The sequence below is a fragment of the Hylobates moloch genome, unplaced genomic scaffold (assembly GCF_009828535.3).
Source record: "Hylobates moloch isolate HMO894 unplaced genomic scaffold, HMol_V3 SCAFFOLD_18, whole genome shotgun sequence".
NCBI lineage: Eukaryota > Metazoa > Chordata > Mammalia > Primates > Hylobatidae > Hylobates > Hylobates moloch.
Genome location: NW_026652293.1, coordinates 57,557,176 through 57,574,075, shown reverse-complemented (window position 1 = coordinate 57,574,075; position 16,900 = coordinate 57,557,176). Strand labels below are relative to the sequence as shown.

The 16,900-nt window shown below is 46.6% G+C and overlaps 1 protein-coding gene and 1 non-coding gene across 3 annotated transcripts; both read right to left on the bottom strand.

The window, feature by feature from the left end:
- Nucleotides 1–2,372: 2,372 nt before the first annotated feature.
- On the bottom strand, nucleotides 2,373–12,776 carry DEGS1 (delta 4-desaturase, sphingolipid 1). Of its 2 annotated transcripts, none has more exons than XM_032136893.2 (3): nucleotides 12,569–12,776; nucleotides 5,436–6,178; nucleotides 2,373–3,475 (listed from the first exon to the last, which is right to left on the bottom strand). In XM_032136893.2, the coding sequence occupies exons 1-3, from the start codon at nucleotides 12,648–12,650 to the stop codon at nucleotides 3,329–3,331; spliced, it is 972 nt and encodes a 323-aa protein (XP_031992784.1). In that variant the 5' UTR covers nucleotides 12,651–12,776; the 3' UTR covers nucleotides 2,373–3,328. The 2 variants fall into 2 exon arrangements, with proteins under 2 accessions (XP_031992784.1, XP_031992785.1); XM_032136894.2 differs by lacking the exon at nucleotides 12,569–12,776 and adding an exon at nucleotides 12,205–12,344.
- A 3,775-nt stretch (nucleotides 12,777–16,551) lies between these two features.
- Nucleotides 16,552–16,677, bottom strand: LOC116458151 (small nucleolar RNA SNORA72). The gene has a single exon (XR_004245219.1). It is a non-coding gene; the product is annotated as a small nucleolar RNA SNORA72 (small nucleolar RNA).
- Between the last annotated feature and the right edge of the window lie 223 nt (nucleotides 16,678–16,900).

The following is a 16,900-nucleotide window of genomic DNA, read 5'->3' as shown; positions in this document are numbered from 1 at the left end:
CCTCCTGAGTGGCTTAGGACCACAGATGCACACAACACCAGGCCCGGCTAATTTTGTTTGGACTTATTCTTTAGAGGTTACGGGGCCCAGCCTTCTTACTGCCCAGATTGGTAGATCTCTTTTTTTTTTTTTTTTTTTTTTGTGTAGTCCCAGCTACTCGGAAAGGCTGAGGCTGGAGTGCAGTGGCGCGATCTCGGCTCACTGCAAGCTCCGCCTCCCGGGTTCACGCCATTCTCCTGCCTCAGCCTTTCCGAGTAGCTGGGACTACAGGCGCCCGCCACCACGCCCGGCTAATTTTTTGTATTTTTAGTAGAGACGGGGTTTCACCGTGGTCTCGATCTCCTGACCTCGTGATCCGCCCGCCTCGGCCTCCCAAAGTGCTGGGATTACAAGCGTGAGCCACCGCGCCCGGCCCCAGATTGGTAGATCTCTTAAAGAATGGATCGAGTTGGCAGATGGGAGCCAGAATAATTGGGATGCCGGCTACGAAGACTGAAACTTCCATTCAGGAAAGAAGTGGTTATGTAAGTGGAGACTGGAGTTTTGGAGAGGGATGACAACCCACTCTGTCATCCAGCAGGTAGTGAGAGGTCTGAAGTGATCATTTGGAGGTTTTCAGCATTTACATGGCAGCTGCCGCCATTGGCTAGAGTTCTTTTTGTTGTTGTTGTTTTTTGAGACGTTGTCTCGCTTTGTCGCCCAGGCTGGAGTGCAGTGGCGCGATCTCGGCTCACTGCAAGCTCCGCCTCCTGGGTTCATGCCATTCTCCTGCCTCAGCCTCCCGAGTAGCTGGGACTACAGGCGCCCGCCACTACGCCTGGCTACTTTTTTGTATTTTTTAGTAGAGACGCGGTTTCACCGTATTGGCCAGGATGGTCTTGATTTCCTGACCTCATGATCCGCCCGCCTCGGCCTCCCAAAGTGGTGAGATTACAGGCTTGCGGCACCGCGCCTGGCCCTTTTTTTTTTTTTTTTGGAGACATTGTCTTGCTCTGTCGCCCAGACTGGAGTGCAGGGCATGATCTTGCTCACTGCAACCTTTGCCTCCTGGGTTCAAGCGATTCTCCTGCCTCAGCCTCCCGAGTAGCAGGCACATGCCACCACGCCCAGATAATTTTGTGCTTTTTTTAGTAGAGACAGGGTTTCACCATATTGGTCAGGCTAGTCTTGAACTCCTGACCTCGTGATCCACCTGCTTCAGCCTCCCAAAAGTGCTGGGATGACAGCCACCACGCCCGGTGCCATTGGCCAGAGTTCTATAGACTTGATGGGAGTACATGATCTCTATGATCTAGCATCAAATCCAGGGGTATGTTTTGCAAATACTTTAGTGACTGAGTAAAATCTGAATTGTAAACTTGGTTCTATTGTCACTCTTTGATTGATTGTTCTTTGAGTAACAGGTTAGAAGATACTAGGAATTTTCCTAGGCAAGGGGGTCAGGAAGGGAAAGCAAAGTATTTTGGTGATGAAATGAGGTCTGCGAGGCAAGCCTGGCAGTCCCACAGAGGATTCTACTCCTCACCCCACCCTCAGCAGTCTGGGTGTTGTTTTATTCTTTATGAAACTGCACTGTAGCCAACCTTTTTTTTTTTTTTAGAGGTTGTCACCCAAGCTGGAGTGTAGTAGTGTGATCATGGCTCATTGTAGCCTCAATCTCAGCCTCCCGAGTAGCTGTGACTACAGGTGCACACCACCACACCACTCTTATTTTTTGAAAAGATGGGGGCCAGACACAGCGGCTCATGCCTGTAATCCCAGCACTTTGGGAGGCCAAGTCAGGCAGATCACCTGAGATCAGGAGTTCGAGACCAGCCTGGCCAACATAGTGAAAACCTGTCTCTACTAAAAATACAACAACAAAAAAATTAGCTGGGCATGGTTGTGCACGCCTGTGATCCCAGTTACTCAGGAAGCTGAGGCAGGACAATTGCTTGAACCCAGGAGGCAGCGGTTGTGGTGAGCCAAGATCGTGCTACTGCACCCCAGCCTGGGCAACACAGCAAGACTCCATTTCAGAAAATAAAAAATAAAAAAAGATGGGGTCTCCCTATGTTGCCCAGGCTGGTCTCAAACTCCTGGTCTCAAGCGATCCTCCTGCCTCAGCTTTCCAAAGTATGGAATTACAGGTGTGAACCACCACACCCAGCTGCTGATGTATTTTTAAAATAATTCACCATATTACACTAAACGTATCCAAGTGACATATTTGAGGTAAGCAAGACTGCTGACATAACAGCCCATGCTACCAGCTACTTGAGACCAAGGATCTACCATCAGACCACAGCCAGTTCCCACCGCAGTGAAATAACATGAAAGTCTTTATCAATTGAGCAGTTTCTAAATGAGAGTCAACACATCTGAAAAATGAATTTGAATGGTGGAAATTCAGTAAGTACTTTATTTATGAGTAAGGCTGTACAGGATTCAGCAGTGTATAATTCGGGTCCCATATAGAAGTTAAAATTTTTAAATGAGTAATTCAGCTTCCGGGGAAATATATTTTCATCTCCATCTTTTATGCTATATCATACCTCAGGCTTTTTAAAAATTATTTTTGAGATGAAATTTTAAAGTTCCCCCAGTATCCAGGTTACCATATTATAAAGATAGTGAAATACAAAAATGTAACAAATACTAATACACTGTGATTAATAGCTGTTTATTAGCTTTTTAATAAAGCAAAACTTTATAGTGAAATAAACTAGAAATAGCTTTTTATTTTTTATATATATTTATTTATTTTTGAGATGGGGTCTTGCTCTGTTGCCCAGGCTGGAGTACAGTGGCACAATCTTGGCTCACTGCAGCCTCTGCCACCGCCTCCTGGGTTCAAGCAATTCTCCCACCTCGGCCTCCCATGTAGCTGGGATTACAGGCATGCGCTGCCACACCCGGCTAATTTTTGCATTTTTAGTAGAGATGGGGTTTCACCATGTTGGCCAGGCTGGTGTCGAACTCCTGACCTCAGGTGATCCACCCACCTTGGCCTCCCACAGTGCTGGGATTACAGGCATGAGCCACCGTGCCTGGCGAAATAGCTTTTTAAAAGCTTTTTAAATGATATGCTTATAAAATGACAGACATGAGTGAAATATCCTCAATGACGATAATACACAAGTCACAAGTTTCCTGTGAGTGAAGCTGAGCAGTACAGAGTCAGGCTGACTGTTTAAGAGCCAGATTCACTTCTTGATATCACTGAGCTCTTACTCTGAAATTGTGCCAGGGGAGCTTCTAAGCATCACTGGTCTCAAGTTTAATAATGCAAAAATTCCATTTTATCATCTAAAGTTTTGGAGAGGAATCCCTTTGGCACTAATGATATTTACTCCAGCACCATCTCTCCTTTTTGGTGCCTCTTCATTCTTGAGTAGGGACTTATTGTATCATCCATCACAAAATCATATAGGACTTTTATCCAGGAATTGTAGTGAGGGAGGTTGTCATAGTATTCAGCTGCTATTTTCCTCACCTAGAAGGGAAAAAATACAGCAAGATTAAGACTGAGTGTTACTAGGTTCTTTCAAAGATGACTGATGAATGTTTGACACAAACACTGAGAAGGGAAACCATGAGACCTGCCTCCCTCCTCTTAAAAAAAAAAAAAAAAAGCAGCAGCAGCAGCTGAGGGAATTCTAAACAAAAAGCAGTCTACATTTCAGCAGCAGTTGAATACACTCGACCCTCTAGGACTCTCTCCCATCACATTCCAAGGGACTAAATATCTGGCTTATTTGTAAAATTAACAACAAATACATACAATCAGATTAACTGGATATTATTAAAGAATGTACTGCATGAATGACACCGTAGAATATAAAGGCAACATCTGATCCCTGCCATCCAGGAACTTACAAATACTAATAAATTGTGGCATGCTAATTAGATAGAAATTAAGCACTTGGCTGGGTGCGGTGGCTCACACCTGTAATCCCAGGACTTTGGGAAGCCGAGGCAGGTGGATCACCTGAGGTCAGGCGTTCGAGACCAGCCTGACCAATATGGTGAAACCCCATCTCTACTAAAAATACAAAAAAATTATCCAGACATGGTGGCGTGTGCCTGTAGTCCCAGCAACTCAGGAGGCTGAGACAGGAGAACTGTTTGAACTTGGAGGTGGAGGTTGCAGAGAGCCGAGATTGTGCCACTGCACTCCAGCCTGGGTGAGAGAGACTCCATCTCAAAAAAAAAAAAAAAAAAAAAAATTAAGCACTTACCAAGTGTGCAATTCTGCCATCTCAAGTTAAAAATGTCTTTACATCTCAAGTTAAAAAACTATCTGGATGGGCACAGTGGCTCGTATGTATAATCCCAGCATTTTAGAAGGCAGGAGAATCACTTGAGCCCAGGAATTTGAGACCAGCCTGGGCAACACAAGGAAACCCATCTCTCTCTCTCTCTCTTTTTTTTTGAGATGGAGTTTCGCTCTGTCACCCAGGCTGGAGTGCAGTGGCACAATCTCGGCTCACTGCAACCTCCACTGCCCAAGTTCAAGCGATTCTCCTGCCTCAGCCTCCCGAGTAGCTGGGACTATAGGCGCCCGCCACCATGCCCAGCTAATTTTTTTGTATTTTTAGTAGAGACAGGCTTTCACTATGTTGGCCAGGCTGGTCTCGAACTCCTGACCTCAGATGATCCACTCACCTAGGCCTCCCAAAGTGCTGGGATTACAGGTGTTAGCCACTGCACCCATCCAGGAATCCCCATCTCTACCAAAATGCTAAAAATTTAAAAAATTTTAACAAACCATTTGGAGGATTAAAAGAAATTATTTAAAAACTCAGCCTGTCATAGCATGTGCCTGTAGTCCTAGCTACTTGGGAGGCTGAGGCAGGAGGATCACTTGAATCCAGGAGTTTGAGACCAGCCTGACCAACACAGCAAGACCCTGCCTCTACAAAAAATAAAAAATTAGCCAGGCATGGTAGCACGTGCCTATAATCCTGCCTACTCAGGAGGCTGCGGTGGGAGGATCGCTTGAACCCAGGAGTTGAGGCTGCAGTGAGCTATCGCACCACTGCACTCTAGACTAGGTGACAGGGCAAGACCCTGTCTCTAAAAAAATAAAATTAAAAATAAATCCTAAGTGTAACCACTAAGCTTAAGGACCCAAGAGTGAACCCTTTGTTCTTGCTATTTTTTTTTTTTTTTTAATGAGCTGCTTGGACTGACAAAATACTAGCCTGGCCAACATGGCGAAACCCCATCTCTACTGAAAATACAAAAATTAGCTGGGCGTGGTAGCATGCGCCTGTAATCCCAACTACTTGGGAGACTGAGGCATGAGAATCGCTTGAACCTGGGAGGTGGAGGTTACAGTGAGCCGAGATTGTGCCACTGCCCCCCAGCCTGGGCGACTGAGTGAGACATCGTCTCAAAAAACAAACAAACAAAAAAACGAAATTAGAATATGTATCAAATCCTTTACTTACCAGTGGAAGACTTTTTCCAGGAATGTTGGGGAAGTCATGATGTTCATTATGATAACCCACATTGAAGGTAAGTAAATTCAGAGGCCCATAATATGAGTAAGTTTCATGACCCTTTAAGAACATGTAATGCTCAGCTATAAAATGTCCAGAAATTGGGTGCAAACCCAGGCCAAGTAAAGATGCTGCCAACATGTAGACTAAGGATTTAATTCCCAAAAAGTAATAAATTAAAATGTCAAAAGTGACCTGGGCCATGGTATTGATAACTTCCAGATAAGTAATTGGTTTGGGGTTGATGAACAGAGGTCGAAAGGCATAAAAAAGAGGCTGAAGAATAACCCATATAAACTTTCTGAAAGCGGTACAGAAGAACCAGCCCTCAAAATCGGTAGGAATATCTACATCGACGCCATCAGCTCCAAGGTACCGATGATGATCCATGTGATACCTCTTAAAGGAAATTGAATATGGAATCCCAATAGGAAGATTAGCAAACATTCCAAACCAGCGATTCCACATTGCTTTGCAGTTGCCAAAAGCAGCATTGTGGGCAATCTCATGAATAGCCAGAGTCATTGAGTGGTTAATGCAACTGCCAAACGCATAGGCCCCAAATATGACCCATTTCCAGTCCAAGTCTTTTACTATGTAAAATGCAGCCAACTGGGTGAGAACCATCATAATTATAATCCATATCAAATTGGGATCAGGTTTCATCAAGGACTTTATCTCTGGATACTTTGCTGTAAAGAAAAAACAAAAAAACAGGAACTAAGAAAAGTACGTAATAGTTCAGCAATTATAATTAAATTAACACCAATTAAACTAACACATTAAATTTGTTCTGTAAATCATATTCCCTTTACTAGAGACTTTAGTGGATATTTAATAACACAAGGAAGGATTCTACTAGCAAAGTTATGAAATATCATGTCACAATAATTTGAGAATTTATACAGGAAAAATTAGCCTCAAAGTTTAGAAGTTTCACATCCTTTATATTAAAATGTGTTATTTCTGTGTTTAGACAGAGGTACAGCATTCTTACCTTATATAAAACGATTAAATTAACACATCTGACAAAGGATAAAATATACATTTTGTAATTACCCTAAAATCATGAAACTGGTATTCACAGTTCTCTCAGACAAATCAACATGCTCCAAGTAATTCTGTACTGAATTTTCCCAAAATTGTAATAGTATATAAAAACCAATACTACAGGCTACCAATATAATCAGGGAAAGAACAGTCCTTTCAACAAATGGTGCTAGACCGACTTGTTACCAACAGGCAAAAGAATGGATTCAGACCCCTACCTTACACCATACACAAAAATGAACTCAACACAGATCACAGACCCAAATTTATAAGAAAATTATAAAACTCTGATAAGAAAACATAGAAATAAATCTTCATGGCCTTTGTGGTTTCTTAGATACTATAACAAGTACAAGTGACAAAAGAAAATAGAAATCGGACTGCGTCAAAAACTTTTCTGTTAAACACGATACTGTCAAGAAAGTGAAAAGACAATCCACAGAAGCAGGGTTATGTTTGCAAATCATGTATCTCATAAGGGACCTATATCCAGAATATATGAAGAACTCTTACAACTAATAATCCAATTAAAAAATGGGCAAAGGATCTGAACAGACTTTTCTTCAAAAGATATGGAAAGTCAAGAAACACATGAAAGATGCTCAACATCGTTAGTCATTAGGAAAGTGCAAACTGAAACCATAGATACCACTTCACACTCACTAGGATGACTATAATAAAAAAAGGTAGGTAAAAACAAGGATGTGGAGAAATTAGAACCCTCATACTTTGCTAGTGGGAAGGTAAAATGGTGCAGCTGCTTTGGAAAACTGTAGAGCAGTTCCTCAAAATGTTAAACACCTGGTATATCCATACAAAGGAATATTATTCAGCCACAAAAGGGAATCATACATTGACACATGCTACAAGGAATCATACACTGACACATGCTACAACATGAATGAACCTTAAAATATTTAGAGGTAGACGGGGTCTACCTCTGTCACTCAGGCTGAAGTACAGTGGTGCCATCATAGCTCACCACAGCCTCAAACTCCTGGACTCCAGTGATCCTCCTGCGTCAGTCACCCTAGTAGCTGGGACTACAGGAGCATGCCACTGTGCCCAGCTAAAATATTATGCTAATGGCTGGATGCAGTGGCTCACACCTATAATGCCAGCACTCTGAGAGGCCAAGGCAGGAGGATCACTTGAGCCCAGGAATTCAAGATCAGCCTGGGCAACATAACAGGACCCTATCTCTAAAAAAAAAAAAAAAATTAAAAATTAAAAAAATTTATATTGGCCGGGCACGGTGGCTCACGCCTGTAATCCCAGCACTTTGGGAGGCCGAGGCGGGCGGATCACGAGGTCAGGAGATCAAGACCATCCTGGCTAACATGGTGAAACCCCGTCTCTACTAAAAATACAAAAAAAAAAAAATTAGCCGGGCGACGTGGCGGGTGCCTGTAGTCCCAGCTACGTGGGAGGCTGAGGCAGGAGAATGGCGTGAACCCCGGGGGGCGGAGCCTGCAGTGAGCCGAGATCGTGCCACTGCACTCCAGCCTGGGTGAAAGAGCGAGACTCCATCTCAAAAAAAAAAAAAAAAAAAAAAATTTATATTATGCTAAGTGAAAGCCAATCATAAAAGATAAGGTATTTTATGATTTCATGTATATGAAATGTCCAGAATAAGCAAATCTATAGGCCACAAAGTAGATAATGGTTACCTTGGTAGAAGCAGGGGATATGAGGGACTGCTAATGAGTACAGGGTTTCTTTTTGTGATGATGAAATGTTCTGAAGTTATATGGTGGTGACAGCTGCACAACTCAGTGAATATACTAAAAAATACTGAACTGTACACTTTAAATGAATAAATCATGATAGTTGAATTATAATCTCAATAAAGCTATTGGCCAGGTACTGTGGCTCACACCATTAATCCCAGCACTTTGGGAGGCTGAGGCATGAAGACTGCCTGAGGCCCGGTGTTCAAGACCAGCCTGGGCAAACAGAGATTCTATTTCTACCAAAAATAAAAAAAATTAGCCAGGTGAGGTGGCACAAGCCTGTAGTCCCAGCTACTTAGGGCGCTGAAGCGGGAGCATCACTTGAGCCCAAGAATTTATGATCACACCACCGCACTCCAGCCTGGGCAACAGAGTGAGACTCTGTCTCAAAAAATAAAACATTAAAAAACTATCATGTGAAAGTATAGCAGTGAAGGAAGCATTTCTTGTGATTTATTCTTTTTTTTTGAGACAGAGTCTCGCTCTGTTGCCCAGGCTGGAGTGTAATGGTGAGATCTCGGCTCACTGCACCCTCTGCCTCCTGGGTTCAAGCAATTCTCCTGCCTCAGCCTTCCCAGTAGCTAGGATTACAGGTGCCCACCACCACACCCAGCTAATTTTTGTATTTTTAGTAGAGACGGGGTTTCACCATGTTGGCCAGACTGGTCTTGAACTCCTAACCTCAGGTGACCTGCCCGCCTCAGCCACCCAAAGGCTGGGATTAACAGCCATGAGCCACCCAGCCTGGCTCATCCTCACTAATTTCAAACAGATGCCTTATAAATGAACTTTTAATATGAACTCTAAATGTTAACTTAAAGTGTACAATTGTTGGTTGTTCTATCCCCTTCCCTCCCCTGCCAAAAAACTCAACACTTTCAGAAAGCTCTCTTACCGTTTGTGTATAATTTAAACAAATCTAAAGATTCTTATCTTTCTACAGGTTCCATCTCCCACCCTGAAACAGAACATGGGTCAGTATTTACACCTGCATGGAAAACATTGTATTTTCATTGAGAAATATGTAGTCCTTTTTTTTTTTTTTTTGAGACAGAGGCTCACTCTGTCGCCCAGGCTGGAGTGCAGTGGCGTGATCTCAGCTCACTGCAAGCTCCGCCTACTGGGTTCACGCCATTCTCCTGCCTCAGCCTCCTGAGTAGTTGGGACTATAGGTGCATGCCGCCACGCCCGGCTAATTTTTTGTATTTTTAGTAGAGATGGGGTTTCACTGTGTTAGCCAGGATGGTCTCTATCTCCTGACGGCATGATCCGCCCGCCTCAGCCTCCCGAAGTGCTGGGATTACAGGCGTGAGCCACCGCACCCGGCCAAGAAATATGTAGTCCTTTTACTTTCCCAGTGAAATGGTTCAGTGATAAGTTTGTGGGGGAAAAAAGGCTCAGTGTGAGGTAAGTATCAATCAGCATCTTCTTACTTCCTTCATCTCTTTTTTTTTTAAGACAGTCTCACTCTGTTGCCCATGCTGGAATGCAGTGGGGCAATCATGGCTCACTGCAGCCTCTACCTCCCCAGCTCAAGCAATCCTCCCACCTCAGCCTTCTGTGTAGCTGGGACCACAGGCACACGCCACCACGCCCCGCTAATGTAATTTTTTTTTTTTTTTTTTTGTAGAGATGGGGTTTCGCCATGTTGCCCAGGTTGGCCTCGAACTCCTGAGTTCAAGTGTTCCTCTAGCCTCAGCCTTCTGAGTAGCAGGACAGGCGTGCACACCTAGCTAATTTTTTAATTTTTTGTGCAGATGGGGCTGTTCTGAACTGGCCTCAAGCGATCTTCTTGCCTCAGCTTCTCAAAGTGCTGGGATTACAGGCAAAAAAAAGCCACCACACCCGTCCTGATTTTCAGAATATTAAATAGCTCAGTTTCAGTATTCCAGAGTTGGTTTTTACACAGGTAGGACACTAGATTATTCCTACATAACATGTAGATAAGGCATTGATAAAATATATCATATGTGGCCTGGCAGGGTGGCTCATGCCTGTAATCCCAGCACTTTGGGAGGCCATGGCAGGCGGATCATCTGAGACCAGCCTGGCCAATGTGGCAAAACCCTGTCTCTACTAAAAATAAAAATAGAAAAACTTAGCCAGGCGTGGTGGCGGGCGTCTGTAATCCCAGTTACTCGGGAGACTGGGGCAGGCAGAAGTGCTTGAACCCGGGAGGCAGAGGTTGCAGTGAGCCGAGATTGGGCCACTGCATTCCAGCCTGGGTGAGAGTGAGGCTCCTCTCAAAAAAGTATCATGCTATCTCATATCAAGTATGTGTAAGTGATTTGCCAAACAAATTACTACTGGCGGGCTGAGGTATGCGGATCACTTGAACCCAGGCTGCAGTGATCATCATTCCTGTGAACAGCCACTGCACTCCAGCTTGGGCAACAGAGCAAGACCCTGTCTCTAATGGAGTGTAGGGGAGGAAGAACAGGAGGAAGGGAATTCAAGAACCCAAAGTTACCAGGTGCAGTGGCTTACGCCTTTAAAATCCCAGCACTTTGGGAGGCCAAAGCGGACGGACTGCTTGAGCCCAGGAGTTCAAGACCAGCCTGGGTAACACAGAGAAACCCATCTCTACAAAAAATAGAAAAATCAACCGGGCATGGTGGTGTGGGCTTGTGGTCCCAGCTACTTGCTTTTTCTTTTCACTGGGCAATTGAATGTTGAGAAGAAAAACTAAGGAAATACTGTATATAAGGAATAATTTCTCATGTTCAACTCACCAACTGTTTCCTCAATTTAAAAGAATTGTGTGTGTGTGTGTGTGTGTGTAAACGGGGGGTCTCACTGTTGCTCAGGATGGTCTCGAACTCCTGGGCTGAAGCGATCCTACCGCCTCGGCCTCCCGAAGTGCTGGGATTACAGGCCTGAGCTACCATGACCGGTCCCCGTTTCCTCAATTTTTGAAGACACAGCAGGGGTTAAAAAGCTCGTGCTCTGGCCGGGCACGGTGGTTCACGCCTGTAATCTCAAGACTTTGGGAGGCCAAGGCGGGCGGATCACCTAAGGTCAGGAGTTCGACACAAGCCTGGCCAACATGGTGAAACCCCGTCTCTAACTAAAAAAAATACAAAAATTAGCCAGGCGTGGTGGTGGGCACCTGTAATCCCAGCTACTCAGGAGGCTGAGACAGAAGAATCGCTTGAACCCAGGAGACAGAGGTTGCAGCGAGTGGAGATTGCGCCACTGCATTCCAGCCTGAGCAACAGAGTGAGACTCAGTCTCAAACAAACAAACAAACAAAAAACAAACACGTGCTCTGGAAGAGGCAACCGAATGCGCATTAGAATCCCTCTCGCATTTAGTCACCCGTTCTTATTTCATTTTTTGAAACAGCGATAATACCAACCTAGTAGAATTACCAAGAGGATGAAATTGGGTAATGTTTGTAAAGCATTCCACGCAATCCCTAGCATATTAGAAGTAGCCTGGGAGAGATGTGCATTCTCTATGTAACACAGAAGGCCCGAATCCTCTGGAGAGTTAAGGCCTCTCAATTAGCTGTCAGGGTACCAGCAGGCCACGCCACATATTTTCCTTATTTGGCAAGTCTTCCATTTTCAGTCTTTTCATCCACAAAACCGTGATGGATGAAAAATGTCTACGAATCCGCGTTCTTACGTCCCAGACTTGTCGTGAGGATCAATGGGACAAGCGGCGTGAACCGACCGGGGCCCATCCAGTCCGAAAATCCCCGGGGGGCATGGGGAGGGGCGCCGGCCCCCCAAACGGGCCCAAGGCCGGGACTGCGGCAGCCCCCGCCAGTACTGCCGGCCGGCGCCCGACACCCTGAGCAGGGCTCGCTGGTAGGCCCCGGGATGCCCAGGACCACACCCTGCCTAGCACTCGGGCAGCCCCAGCGCCAGCACCCGCTCACCTCGGCCCGCTCCGGAGGAGAGGGAGGAGGGAGAGGAAAGGGCGCCCACCTGAGAGCACAGGAATCTTCCAGCGAGAAGATCTACCCAAGGCTGGCGCAGCCGGGGACACCCTTCGCCCCAACCGGCCGGCGTGGGCCTGGCGGGGACTCCCGCGCTCGGGGACGCGCCTGCGCCTCTTCGCGGAAGGGTCGGAGCTGCGCGGCCCCGAGGACCCGTCCCTCCCCCCGCGCGTCGCCCAGCCTCTCCCGCGCTGACCCGCGGGCTGGCGGCCCGAGCGGCGGCGGGACGCGACGGGGAGCAGGCTGCTAACGGGCCTCCGGCGCCCACGGCCACGCAGGGCCCGCGAGGGGAGAGCGCGCCCCGGCGCCGGGAGGCCACGCACGCACATAACGGGGCGCCCGCTGGCCCTCACCCAGGATCTCCCGGCGCCGGTCGGCGTGGGGCTGGTCGGTGTAGACCCACTCGAAGTCTTCCCGCGAGACGCGGCTCCCCATGGTGGCGGCGGTGGCTTGCAGACTAGCTGTCGGCTCTCGCTCCCGGCCGGCTGCTCAGAGGTGGCGGCGGCGGCTCCCCGGCTCGTGTGGTGTCGGCCGGCTGTGGCGGAGCGCGGAGACTGAGGCGTGGGCGGAGTCCTGAGGCCCCGCCCCTCCCGGCCCGCCCGCCTCGCTGGGTGGAGGGCGCGTGGCTCTCCCAGGCCCCCGTGCGGGGCCGGCTCTCAGCGATTCTGGGACGCGGGGTTCTGGGCTTCGGTGACTCGGCCACCATTCAGGATGCCGCGTTCTTGCGAGTCCCCGCCCCTGCGGCCTGCTGCGCCGGAGCCCGGAGAAGATGAAAAAGGAAGGAAAGGTCTCAAGTGAGATAAACCTGCCGCCTTAACGCCTCCGCCAGCGGAGCACCGGGCATGGCTGCGGTCACACCGAGTCTGGAGGCGCCGGAGCCCTTCTTAAATGGCAGCTGGCCTAAGTTTTGTTTAATTTTTAAAAAGCAAATTAGCCATTGAGTCATATTTCGCTGCCTTGTGGAAATAACACCTCAGGGAAAAAATGCAGAGTGCGTGACTGTTAAAAGCTAATCAAATAAAAAGAAAACACCATTATTAAGAGAGGGGGAGATGATATGAGATTTGTTGTTGTGCTTGAATTATTCTAGTGTGACCACTTCTGTTTTTTTTTTTTTTTTTTTGAGACGGAGTCTTTCTCTGTCCCCCAGGCTGGAGTGCAGTGGCGCGATCTCGGCTCACTGCAAGCTCCGCCTTCCAGATTCACGCCATTCTCCTGCCTCAGCCTCCCGAGTAGCTGGGATTACAGGCGCCCGCCACCACGCCCGGCTAATTTTTTGTATTTTTAGTAGAGACGGGGTTTCACCGTGTTAGCCAGGATGGTCTCGATCTCCTGACCTCGTGATCCTCCCGCCTCGGCCTCCCAAAGTGCTGGGATTACAGGCGTGAGCCACCGCGCCCGGCCGACCACTTCTGTTAAGAGATGATTGCTCAACCTTGCATCTATCTGTCGCAGAAGTAATCAACCACAACCTCTTCCTGAAAGAAAGGTTTTGAAACTAATTTTGTTTCAACATTAGTTACCACGTCTACATCAAAGAGCAACTTAAAGATTACAAAAAGAAGATCACCAAAGCGGGTGTGACTCCTAATCAAAGAACATGCTGTGCACGCACACACGGCACACACACACAAATCTGATCGAGCCCCTAGATCTGACTGCTAATTTATAGAAAATAGAGAGGACATTTGGCCGGGTGCGTGGCTCACGCCTGTAATCCCTGCACTCTGGGAGGCCGAGGTGGGTCCATCACCTGAGGATGGGAGTTCGAGACCAGCCTGATCAGGATGGTGAAACCCCGTCTCTACTAAAAATATAAAAATTAGCTGAATGTGGTGGCAGGCGCCTGTAATCCCAGCTATTCAGGAGGCTGAGGTGGGGGAATCGCTCGAACCTGGGAGGCAGAGCTTGCAGTGAGCTGAGATGGAGCCACTGCACTCCAGCCTGGGGAACAGACAGAGACTCCCTCTCAAGAAAAAAAAAAAAGAAAAGAAAATAGAAAAGACAGAGGAATGTGTTAAACTAGGCCATGGGGTGAAACTAGCAAGATCCAACTCTGGGAGACTCTATATAGGCCAATGTCTGGGTTCTCTAATAAATGAAACTCAAGGAAAAAAAAGAAGAGAAACCTATAGATTAAAAGGAGTTTAAAAGACATACCAACCAATTGCAATGTGTTGACCTTATTTAGATTCTGATTGAAATAGTTTAAAAACATTGACATGAAATAATTGAACTCAAATATCAATTGGATATGTGATGATATTAAGGAATTATGAATTTCTTAAGTGTGATAATAGTATTATGGTTGTAGTGGGTTTTGCTTTTTTGAGACAGAATCTTGCTCTGTTGCCCAGGCTGGAGTGCAGTGGTGGCCTCATGTCTCACTTCAGCCTTGACCTGAGCTTAAGCCATCCTCCCACCCTAGTCTCCTGAGGAGCTGGGATCACAGGCGTGCACCACCATGCCTCGCTACTTTTTTAAATTTTTGGTAGAGACAGGGCCTCACCTTGTTGCCCAGGCTGGTCTCAAACTCTTGGGCTCAAGTGATCTCAAAGTATTGGGATCACAGGCATGAGCTGCCACATCCGACCCCAGGGGCATTATTAATAAATCCCTAAGACCCTCTCAGTACTTTCACTTCTGAAATAGAGAAGGCCAGCACGGCTGAGACATCTAGCAGAGAAGGCTGTGAGAGCAGAGGGGAGACAGAACAGTGACACCTGGAGTGGAGGCCTGAAGGCTGATCAGAGCCCAGCGAGGGTCATGTCTGCAGGGCGTGCTAGCAAATGCGGGGCTGGGTCAGCCTCCAGAGGGTCCCAGTCTCGAAAAAGGAGTAGGATTTGATGATGGATAGATACACAGGTCTGATCATGCAGGAGCTTTTTAGTTGTTAATGAAACGGTGGAGGAAAAAGAAGGTGGAGAGTGTCACCTGGAAAAGGACAGCTTTGTATTTGCCAAGTTTCATCTGGATTGGCAGATGGCACATGAAGCTGATAATTGGACTCAACTCAGGAGGAAGTTTTCAGGTGCTGACAAGTAAATGTATCCCTGCAGTTCAGAACGCAGTTGCTATCACAGGCATGTGTGAACTGGTACACCAGTCCAAAAGCAGGCCAGGTACGGAGGCTCATGTCTGTAGTCTGAGCACTTTGGGAGGCCGAGGTAGGGGGATCGCTTGAGGGCAGGGGTTCGGGACAAGCCTGGGCAACATGGCGAAAACCCACCTCTATAAAAAAATACAAAAATTATGCCAGGTGTGGTGGCTCATGCCTGTAATCCCAGCACTTTGGGAGGCCGAGGCGGTCAGATCACAAGATCAGGAGATCCAGACCATCCTGGCTAACACGGTGAAACCCCATCTCTACTAAAAATACAAAAAAATTAGCCGGGCATGGTGGGGGGCACCTGTAGTCCCAGTTACTTGGGGGGCTGAGGCAGGAGGATGCATGAACCTGGGAGGCAGAGCTTGCAGTGAGCCGAGATCGCACCACTGCACTCCAGCCTGGGCGACAGAGCGAGACTCTGTCTCAAAAAAAAAAAAACAAAAAACAAAAAATTTAACTGGGCGTGGTGGCCCATGCTTGTGGTCCCACCTAATGGTGAGGCCGAGGTGGGAAGATTGCTTGAGCCCAGGAGGTCGAGGCTAGAATGAGCTGAGAAATGAGCTGAGATTGTGGCACTGCACTCTAGCTTGTGTGACAGAGTGAGACTTTGTCTCAAAAACATTAATAAATAAATAAAAGAAAGAAAGAAAAATGCAGAGTTTGAAAAAAAAACGTGGATCTGGATATACCTTTTTTTTTTTTTTTTTTTTTTGAGATGGAGTTGCACTCTGTTGCCCAGGCTGGAGTGCAGTGTCACGATCTTGGCTCACTGCAACCTCTGCCTCCCGGGTTCAAGCGATTCTCCTGCCTCACCCTCCCGAGTAGCTGGGATTACAGGTGTGTGCCACCATGTCCAGCTACTTTTTGTATTTTTAGTAGAGACGGGGTTTCACCATGTTGGCAAGGCTGGTCTTAAACTCCTGACCTCAAGTGATCTGCCCTCCTTGGCCTCCCAAAGTGCTGGGATTACAGGCATTAGCACCACACCTGGCTTGGACATTCTTTTTTTTTTTTTTTAAAAAGTTACAATTCATTTAATAGCAACTGGTAATCATGAAATTTTCTTATTTTGTTTAAACCTTCTTTAAACAAAAGTCTGCAAATTAGCACTGATCTTTTGCAAAAGTCATTACTTATACTGCCATTTTTCTTAAGGTTGACCAAAGATAACCTAGACTTACAGCAGTTACATAATCACACAAAATGATTATATATTAATCAGACCTGGTTTATCACCAGCATTTATAAAAACAGATGTAGGGAAAGAACTAGGTCTAGGGACACATGCATGGTCTTAATACAGCGAATGTTTAGCTTGTCCTGTCCTGACTATTACAAAATCAGTTTTGACATTCTAAAGTAAACTATTTGAGCTACAGGATTGTCATGGGCATTGATAGCTATTTTAATGATGTCTAGGCATGCTTCTTTAATTTGGACTTTTAAAAGTTCTTAATATGTATGCATAACAAAAAAGTAAGCTATGAAGTATAGCCGGGCGCGGTGGCTCACGCCTCTAATTCCAGCACTTTGGGATGCCGAGGCGGGTGGATCACGAGGTCAGGAGTTCACGACC

Bases quoted from the DNA above. Each gene is read 5' to 3' on its own strand.
- DEGS1 (XM_032136893.2), bottom strand. From the start codon at position 12,650: ATGGGGAGCCGCGTCTCGCGGGAAGACTTCGAGTGGGTCTACACCGAC. The intron at 6,179-12,568 runs GTGAGGGCCAGC...TTTTCTTTACAG, and splicing joins CCGGCGCCGGGAGATCCTGG to CAAAGTATCCAGAGATAAAG. The intron at 3,476-5,435 runs GTAAGTAAAGGA...TTTCCCTTCTAG, and splicing joins CTGGAAAAAGTCTTCCACTG to GTGAGGAAAATAGCAGCTGA.